General features: G+C 40.1%; 2 protein-coding genes across 4 annotated transcripts; both read right to left on the bottom strand.

Annotated features, from left to right (window-relative positions):
* Positions 1-249: 249 nt before the first annotated feature.
* Positions 250-6,982, bottom strand: LOC102523577 (histone H2B type 1-C/E/F/G/I). Of its 3 annotated transcripts, none has more exons than XM_032463420.1 (2): positions 5,697-6,982; positions 250-1,965 (listed from the first exon to the last, which is right to left on the bottom strand). In XM_032463420.1, exon 1 carries the CDS (start codon positions 6,084-6,086, stop codon positions 5,706-5,708), a length of 381 nt encoding a protein of 126 aa, XP_032319311.1. In that variant the 5' UTR covers positions 6,087-6,982; the 3' UTR covers positions 250-1,965; positions 5,697-5,705. The 3 variants fall into 3 exon arrangements, with proteins under 3 accessions (XP_032319311.1, XP_032319309.1, XP_032319310.1); XM_032463418.1 differs by having other exon boundaries at positions 250-1,943; XM_032463419.1 differs by lacking the exon at positions 250-1,965 and adding an exon at positions 1,972-2,378.
* Positions 6,983-7,107: 125 nt separating this feature from the next.
* Positions 7,108-8,873, bottom strand: LOC116658352 (histone H1.3-like). Its single transcript, XM_032463398.1, is given in 2 exon segments — positions 7,108-7,425; positions 7,427-8,873. Coding segments are annotated over 2 exon segments (633 nt in total). The 5' UTR covers positions 7,792-8,873; the 3' UTR covers positions 7,108-7,157.
* Positions 8,874-9,647: the final 774 nt, after the last annotated feature.

The raw sequence follows: 9,647 nt of genomic DNA, 5'->3' as shown, positions 1-9,647 counted from the left end.
CTGCCTCTGAACCTTGATTCGAAAAGAGGGTACAGGGGCCAGGATTCAGCAACAGAAGGCGACTTCTCAAACATCAGCTTAGCTACACTAAGTTGTTTGTTTCAAGTTCGTTACCAAAGCCAAATCAGTGCTTAGGCCTTATCTACTGAGAAATTAATGCCAGAAAATGAAATGAAAAATAAATAAGTTGTATGTCTAGAAGGGGGAGAGATCTTAGAAGAAGGATTTGAATCAACAATGAATGAGGCATTCCAATTATCCACAGATTTTATTAATTATAGCATCTCATTTACATACAGATATTTTGCCATCCTTTCATTCAGGCTTTCCCCAGCAAAGGTAGGTAGTCCACAGTAAGTAATGAATTCCTGTAATTAGGCCTGTTACAGAAGTAAATTCTATTTCTTTAATTCAAATATAAATACAATGAAAAAGCTAAAACACCTTGTTTATGCTCTTCCACTCAGGTAATGATCACCTTTTCATAAATCAGTGTGCAGTAAATCAGATGGATAGGATTTCGGTGGGATATACAGACTAATCAATCATCTCAGGCAGACTGGACATCATACTTCATAACTTCTCAGCCAGATTCTCATTTTCACTTTCTGCTGGCATTCAGTTCTTTGCACTTATATTGCTGCCCTGACTGAAGTAATTTAAAAAGTTTATATGTTAGGTGCCATTTTGCCATCAGCATTAATATCTGCTACACAATGAAGAGGGGTCTGTTTACATATGCTTGTATAATGTGCTACAACGAATCTCCGCTCCAGTGTTACGCACATTTTAGTCATTACTAACATGAACAGATAATGACTTAAATTATATTGAGTCAAGAGATATTCCTGAATAATGTGATCTTTGTTCCAAATTCCCCAACTACCCCACTTGGGGTGGAATTCAAATAGATCAAAAGCTTATATTGTTTCCCTTTAGTTTTTCATCTGAAGAGAATCAGCTTCTCTGATTTTCGTTTTAATTCAGTGACTAAGGAAAAGATAACAATTTCCAAGTGCCTACAAAATGTCCATAACTTTTTAAAGAGCTTTAGCTTTACACAAATGATCCCTTCTTTAAAAAAAAGGTTATAATTCTTTTAAACTTAAAAAAAATTTTTTCTTCCTAACTTTTGAGGGCGTAATTATTTATTTATATATTTAATAGACATACTGGGAGTTGAACCCACTCTACCACTAAGCTATATACCCTACGCTTCTTAAACAAATTATCTCAGTCCTTAAAATAACTCTAAGAAGTAGTGTATGATTTTTATTCTCCTTGTATAGATGAAGAAAGTGAGACCCAGAAAGGCTGAGTCACTCATTCAATTGAATATTTTCAACAATCAGCCCTGCGCTCTATCTTTATTATTACAGACTTATGTGTATTTCAATTAATTGATTACATCGTGCTGCAAATATTTACTGAGAGCGTAGTCTGTGTCTGAAACAGCCAAAGCATTAGGGACTCAGTGGCAAAAAAAAGACTAACCCTGCCCCAATGGAGCTTAACAGTCTTGAGAATGGGAAGGGGAAACAAAAAATAAACAAACTTATGTCAATTAGTTCTAAGTATAATGAAGAACAATTAATAGAGCAAGTTAAAAACGGGAAGAGAGAGGTACCATTTTACATCTACTGGTCAGAAAACATCTCCCAGATATATCATTTTAATCAATCTATTCAACTCAAAATCCAAGAAACGTGGAGCAGATTTGTCTTATACATGGCGAAAATACTAAATACATCATAAGGTCAATCCAGCCATCTTCCTCTTTATTCTTCCTGCCTCTCCCATCACAGTCCGCTATAGGCTTCTCTTTGGTCTCCAGGCCCTTCCTCTCCCTTCTGTAGTAGCAGTTTGCTTCTTCCAATCTTTTTCTGAGTCCTCCTCAATTTGTCTCACCTTTCTTTTTGTCCCATGATCCTCCTCCTTCTTTCCTAAAAAACAGCCATAATTTGGCTGGATATGTATATTGTCTTGTATTTATAAAACACAACTTAACATTCACTGTTAAAAACTTAAAATAAAATCCTAAAGCATAACTCCTTTATTTTTCTACAATTCCTGTTCTCTGTGCATGGCAGCAGATTTCATCGTTTATGAAAGGGAAAGTCAAGTGCTGTTTTCATGTCAAGAAACTGAGTTTTTTCTTCTATGTAGCACTAAATGCCCATGCCACCAACATGAAGGTGAAGAACACCTACATTCCCGCAATGTAGACCTTCACCTTTCCTAAGTCTTCTTTTCCTGCACCTAGGGTTTGGAGGGCAGTTAGGAGTACAAATCAAGAAGACTGCTGATGCTGTTCATCTGAATAAAGTATGAAAAATTGTCTTCCATCAGAAATCTCAATCTCTGGGTCCACAGGTGACCTAAATATACAAAACTATGTGATAAAACAATCATAAAAAAGCAAATAGTTGTAGAACTCAAGTTATGGTCACTGATAGATATATAGTTCAAAATTGGAAAAATAAAGTCTTTCTTATATAGTTTCTTATGATTGCATTCAGAATTAACCTTATTGAAAGAGGTTTAGCCTTTGCCCTTTGCTGGAAGGTAACTTGTAGGCCCTTGGAATACATGTTAAGAATATCTTTGTTTACCAGGAGGCCTTGAGCTAATAGGATCATAGGTCTAATAGTCTAATGGACTAGTGGAATAATATTATTCATGTTGTGGGCTTTAGGCCATGCTGTATCTGCACTACCTCCAGAGGAACTGGAGACTAAAGATCAGCCATTCAGGTGTTTTTTGTTGTTTTGGGTTTTTTTTAAACTTTTTTATTGAGCTATAATCATTTTACAATTTTGTGTCAAATTCCAGTGTAGAGCACAATTTTTCAGTTATACATGAACATACATATATTCATTGTCACATTTTTTTTTTTTTCCACTGTGAGCTACCAGAAGATCTTGTATGTTATTTCCCTGTGCTGCCGTTCAAGTGGTTGATTATGTGAAAGACGTAACAGAAGTCTGGACACCAAGGCTTAGGTAAGTTTCCCTAGTTGGTGATATGCATTGTGCTGTCACACATTGTTGCAGGGAGGTGTTGTTAGTGCTCCATGACTCCACTGGGAAAAGACTAGACTCTACTTCATGTGTCTCTTCCCTTTGCTGACTTTGCTTTGTGTCCTTTAGTATAATAAACCCTAATGTTGAGTATAATAGCTTTTGGTGAGTTCTGTGAGTCCTTCTATTAAATTATCTAATCCAAGGGTGGCTTTGGAGAGAACTCTGAACCCTGCGGTTGGTGTCAGATATGAGTGTAGTCCTATGGACTGTTCCTTAGATTTGCACTGTGTCACAATAGTATTAATATTACTGTATATTGTTTATTACTCAAAAATTGAGATGATTTTTTTTTGCCTCAATTGCATGAATATGGTAGTTCCCATAGGAGCCCAAGTCTGTTTACCCGCCTGTAGGTTTGCAAGGAGTGATAAACACTTTTTTGGTTCTTAGTGAAAGATAAAGGAAAATGAAAGTAGTTAATTGTAAGCTTCCTTGACAGCCTTACAAAACTGAGGGCTTCCGGTCAAAGACGACCATTATTTCCCTGAATCTCCAGTGACCATGCAGATGACGAAGCCAGAGATAGTCAATGACTATCTATTAAATGAATTAACTTATACTCTTTCAATGACTTATTTTAAAAAAAAGGTATTTCCATGGTACAATTTACTAGGGCTTTTAGGCACACATCAAGAATCTCCTTATACACTTTCATGACTCAATTCTTTAGTTTCTTCTTTTATTTTCTGCTAACTCTTAATTGTTAACTTACACTTTAAACATTTTTTTCCTATTACTCAGTCATCAGTTTCAATATCTGTATTTTAAATAAATTTTCATGTTAGCTTTTTTTTTATCATAGTTCATTGCTCTTGGTCAAGGTTACTTGTTTCATGATGTGTTTGGTTAATTTTGGTTGTGAAACTGCTTTCATTTTCTTGTATATTTATCTGTGGAGATTGATTGAGACCTAAAATGAAACTTATTCAAGAGAGGACTTGTATTTGCTTTTATCAGGTGCTCAGGGGCGCCAAACCAGTCGGGGTTATCTCTAAATTAAATTCTCAGCCTAGGTGTTTTGAATCCCTGTGGTATTAATGCTGAAACAAGTTAAGTGTGAAGGCTGGCTTATAGGCCAAATTCTCAGTGGTGGAATCTACTTGTTCAGCACCAAGGGTAGGGCAGATTTTGCAATCATTTGTGGTGAGTGTGTGTTTATTTCTAGTTCATTTTGGTCTAGTGTCTCAGCTTCAGTGGGAAAGAGTCCTTATCATGCTCCCCACCACGGACAGGCTTCACATAACACTCTAAAAATCAAAGCTCAGGTTTGGGTGAAAGCTAGCTGTGGTGCTTGAGGTTTCCCTGGGTCAAGCACCTGGGAATGAGAGTTCCTTATTTCATAGTGGCTCTTCACAGTGTTTTGTAAATTTAAGTATTATTTTGGATTTTAATTGTCCATCCAAGTACCCACTTGCCCTATTATGGAAAATCTATCCCCGTGATCCAGAGCACCTGTTTAGGGTTCTCACCTTCTCCCAAACCCTAGGGTTTCTAAATTCATTCCTCTCTTAGACAACAACACCCCCTTTCTAAACTCTCCACCTCAACCAGCACTTGCCTCCCTTTCCAGCCTCATCTACTTTGCAGTTTTCTTGGTGACCTCTGACCACTGATTCCTTTCCTCCAGGCCACTCCCTCCCAGCCCCTTTTTCGAGATTCCAGAGATTTAACTTCCCCACAAATCTGTTCCAGCAGCGAACACCCTTAAAGCTATGCTACATCGTGCAGCAAAACCACATCCAGCCAGAAGGGGCTTTTCTTCCCTTTCTACTTCCTCTCCTCCCTCAATGCTCGGGGACATCCGGGAAAGAGGAAACGGTGCTGTAAAGGGGGCGTCAGTCCTGAGTCAAGACATCTTAACGGATTGAGGAGTGGGTTTCTGTCTTGTAACCCTGAGGACCTTAAATCTGAATGCTACCGAAGAAGGACTATGAATTGAATAGGACTTTCAGAGAATGAAGGTAAAGTAACTGATATGATTGACTGGAAGTCGTGTCAAAGAAGGCTTCCCGTTCTTATCCCTCGGTGTCTTTAGGATGGAGCACAGGCTCCTTCCCCACCTCCCCCACCCGCTGTTCAGAGCCTCAAGAGGAAATCGGACCAATTTTCAAGAAAGCAAACCAGAAAACCCTTTATAATTATTTCTGTGAAACTTCACAGTCTTTAGCCTTTTTTTCACAAACAATGTCTATACGCTTAAAAAAAGAAAAACGGAAAAGAAAAATTCTAAGCAGAATGAGTTGATCGCCAAATCCCGGATCAATGGCAGGATCAACATGCAGACCTATACACGGAAAGGAAAGCTGTACACTTGAAATGGCATTTTCAGTGCAAGTTAATTAATATCTGGCTATGTGATACTACATAATTCATGGTTTTATGTAACTGTACTTGCTTATAGTGAGCGCGCAGTTTATGGCACACATTGGCTAGGTTTCCTACAAGCATTTCCTACGCAGGTACATTAGCAAATTAAACAATGGTGGCAGAGCTTTAAATTTGGCAGGACAAATCTGAAAAGTCGCCCATTGGAATAAAAGAATTACAACTCACTTAATAAAAACATATACGGTTCTTAAAAGAGCCTTTGAGATTAGGTGTAAAAACGCTTACTTGGGAAGTTTATTTGGAGCTGGTGTACTTGGTGACGGCCTTGGTGCCCTCGGACACGGCGTGCTTGGCCAGCTCCCCGGGAAGCAGCAGGCGCACGGCCGTCTGGATCTCCCGGGACGTGATGGTCGAGCGCTTGTTGTAATGCGCCAGGCGCGATGCCTCGCCCGCGATGCGGTCGAAAATGTCGTTGACGAACGAGTTCATGATTCCCATGGCCTTGGACGAGATGCCGGTGTCCGGGTGGACCTGCTTCAGCACCTTGTACACGTACACCGAGTAGCTCTCCTTACGGATCCGCTTGCGCTTCTTCCCGTCCTTCTTCTGAGCCTTGGTCACCGCCTTCTTGGAGCCCTTTTTCGGGGCCTGAGCGGACTTAGCCGGTTCAGGCATTCTGGCGTTAAAAGTTAACACTATCAACGCCAACCCCTGGAGAAATAATCATCCGCCACGATGACCCATATATTTATAGATGTGGTATTCAAATAAGGTTAGTAAGATTTCGCTCGTGATTGGATTAATTTTACTGTAGCGTCACAAATGAGGAATGTAAATAATTCTTCAGGTCTACCTTTTCATTGGCTATTTCTTTTCTTTGCTTTACCCAATCAGAGGGCATAGAGTAGGCTAGTATTGCTAGTATACCCATAGCTAGTATAAATAGGCTTTTCAAGCAATTGCACTGTTTGTTTCATGGCAAGCAGGGACGTTTAAATAACAGCTTAGTTTTCCATGTGGCCGGAGGCAATTTCTCTGTTCCCTTGGAAAATTTCCTACATTTGGTCTCGGTCCCTGCACCTAGGGGTCATGTGATATACAGCTGGGGTGGGTGGGCAGGCTGTTTGATAAGCGCATCGTCCCTGGCCCTGAGCAGTTGACCTTCCGCAACCACCACCTCTGGCCTTTGTCATCCTCTTAAAGCTCACATTCCCTAATCAAAAGTCCCGGGAACTTCTGTTGCTTGTAAAAAACAACAACAACAACAACAACAACAACAAAACCACAAAACCCATTGTTTGAGAAATGAGTACGGTGGTTCCTCTTTTCTACTCCGAGTAAGTAGTTAAGTAACACATCTAACATCGACAGATTATAGTGCTTGGGAAACGGCGAAAGCGACAGCACTTTTGTCCCCAAATCTTTCCTTTTCCGTAAAGCCAACTGCTACTTGCCCACTGAACACTTTTTCTCAGGGCTCCAGAATCGGAGACAAGGTAAACTTTAATGTCCAAACCGATTTCCCCGTCCTTCTATCCCCGATAAGACAGATTCTAAAAAAAGCGCCTACCCATTTCGGTGCAGGCGCTGCGTAAGACCCATTTCTCAGGCCATTCTTCAAGGCCCGCCCCTCACTGGCGACCTTCTCACAGCCACGCCCCCTTCTAGAGTGCAACAGCTCATTTCCTGAGCTCTTTAGGTGGCTCTGAAAAAAGCCTTTAAGGTACTCAGCTAGTTTTAATTTTCTTACTTTTTTTGGGCCGCCTTTTTTGGCTTGCCTGCTTTAGGCTTGGCTACCTTGGGCTTGTGAGCTTTGGCCTTGGCTGGGCTTTTAGCCACCTTCTTTGGTTTGGCTGTTTTCAGCTTTTTCGGGCTCTTGGCCACTTTCTTGGCCCTGGAAGTCGTTACTGCCTTCTTCACCTTCTTGGGGAACTTACTAGTGCTTTTTTTCGGGGTAGCCGCGCCCGTCGCCTTCTTGGGCTTCTTAGCTGCCCCAGCAGCGTTGTTTGGCTGCTCCCGCTTCCTTAACCTTAGGCTTAGCCTCCCCGTTGGCTGTCTTCTTGTTGAGCTTAAATGAACCCGAGACGCCAGTACCCTCGGTCAGCACCAGGGTGCCTTTGGTCACCAAGCTCTTAAGTCCTAACTTGATGCGGCTGTTGTTCTCTACATCGTAGCCGGCGGCCGCGAGTGCCTTCTTGAGCGCAGCCAGGGACACGCTACTGCGCTCCTTGGAAGCGGCGACAGTCTTGGTGATCAGCTCCGACACCGGGGGCCCGGAGGCCTTGCGCTTCGTGGCAACGATGGATTTACGAGCTTTTTTCTTCACAGGAGTCTTTTCTGCAGGAGGAGCAAGAAGTGCGGCAAGTACGGTCTCAGACATTATTGTTGGTCAAAAGTAGTAATAAAAAAGGAAATACAGTCTCAAGAGTTGAGTAGCCTGGTCCGGGAGTGTGTGTATATATAAACACAGAGCCACTGCCCTCTGATTGGTTCCCAGCTGACTTCCAGCTTGACAGCAACTTAGTCTAAGCTCTGCCCCTGAGTTGTGTTTGTTACAATTCAGGAAAGCCAAAATATTAAAATTTCCTGCTTAGGAATCACGCCACTTATATTCTATCATGAAACAGGACAGCTCAAGGTTTGAGACCTTCGTAGTTTCTTCCTCCAGTGTTTATCACGTCGGTCCCAGCCTTTTTCAAAAGCCCCTGACATTCCTAGAGATTCACAGGTCAGGAAGGCAACTTTTTGATTTTCATTTAAAATAGAAATTCTTCCCTTTGTGTTTTCAATAGCTTGCTTTCCAGTGACATTCTACACATTCTTGGATTTCCATCCGTTCAACAACTGCTTGGTTCTCATTGAGATTTACCCCCAAAATATGCTTCATATGAGGAGAAATAACACAGGCTGTTTCAGGATTTCTCTACAACAGCTATAGTAAAGGATCCTTGGAATAACAGCAATTTCTGATAAGACAGGTTATTGTTTTGTCTGAAAAAGCTTTATCATAGCTCCTTGTGAGTATTTCGAGTGTTAGTTAACTGGGGAGCTTCAATCTTTCAAAATTTGTTTAGGAAAATGTCAAAAGCAACGATCAATGATGCTTTTGACATATTGGTTGGGCCTGTTTTGCAATAGCTGATGGCAGAGGACTTCCAGGTAAAGATGTAAATGAGAGTTGGGCCCCTTTATGGGTTTAAAAAATTCTTTTATTTACATTGACTTTATCAGGGAGGATCAGTTATTAAAATATTCACCAGCTCTTGTGTACAGAGGTCTGTCATTGTTCAGGAAGGTAAACTTTACCAAAGCTTTCAAGTAACAGAATTAAGGAATATACACATGTACAACACTTTCACACATGCTTATACAGAATTTCTTTAAGAGAGAGAAATTTAAAAGCAAGTATGTTTTATATTCACTACTACATTTCTTACTTAAGCAAGGATATAAGTTTATAGGAAGCATTATAGCTTATGATTTATATTCAGTGGGAAATAGACTGATGGTAGAAAGTCATTTTTTTTTCACTCTGAAGCTATGTTTTTTTTTAAAAAAATATTATGTTTATTTTGAAGCATGTTTCCCTAGGACTATGGAAAACAGAAATGCTGGGAATGGACAGAACAAAGCCCAAGAGGTAAGGGTTTAATACTCCTCTTTGGTCCCATCAAAATCAACAAATGACTGATCACTTCATGCAGTACATTCAAGTTAAACATCAAAACATTAATGAACATTAATAAAAATTAAAAATTAAGAGCAATTGAAATGGATGATATGAGAGGAGAAATCAGTTCAATATAAACATTTTTACTTGGAGTGTATATTTACATGTTATTGATTCATGCATTCCTAAGCTAAAAATGACCTTAACTCATTATAGTTGGTTTTCTGCAGCAACACAAAGGAAGAGTTATCTCTTAGGCATCTAAGTGTAGAGAATCTTCATGGTATCGCCCCATTCACCTTGACATGTTCACCTCTCATGTGTATGTTGTGAAAGACTCCTAAGCTAATAACAGATGTATATTTTTACATATCTAGAGGTTATTCGCCTCACAACCTAGGAGATTTCTTTCCATTGTAAAAACTGGAGACTGGGCTTAATCCCTAGAAAAATGTCACTGTATTCCTAAGGGAAGAGTGAAAACTCAGACTCACTATTTCTCCAAGAAAACTCTCTAAGAGGAAGAGGAAATGACCTCTTACTATTCATAAGTGGAGAAAATTGTT

This window comes from Camelus ferus, chromosome 20 (genome assembly GCF_009834535.1).
Source record: "Camelus ferus isolate YT-003-E chromosome 20, BCGSAC_Cfer_1.0, whole genome shotgun sequence".
NCBI classification, from domain to species: domain Eukaryota; kingdom Metazoa; phylum Chordata; class Mammalia; order Artiodactyla; family Camelidae; genus Camelus; species Camelus ferus.
The sequence above is the reverse complement of the archived record's forward strand: the minus strand, read 5'-3'. Positions and strand labels throughout refer to the sequence as shown.

Excerpts from the sequence above, each read along its gene's own strand:
- LOC102523577 (XM_032463420.1), bottom strand. The coding sequence starts at position 6,086 with ATGCCTGAACCGGCTAAGTCCGCTCAGGCCCCGAAAAAGGGCTCCAAG.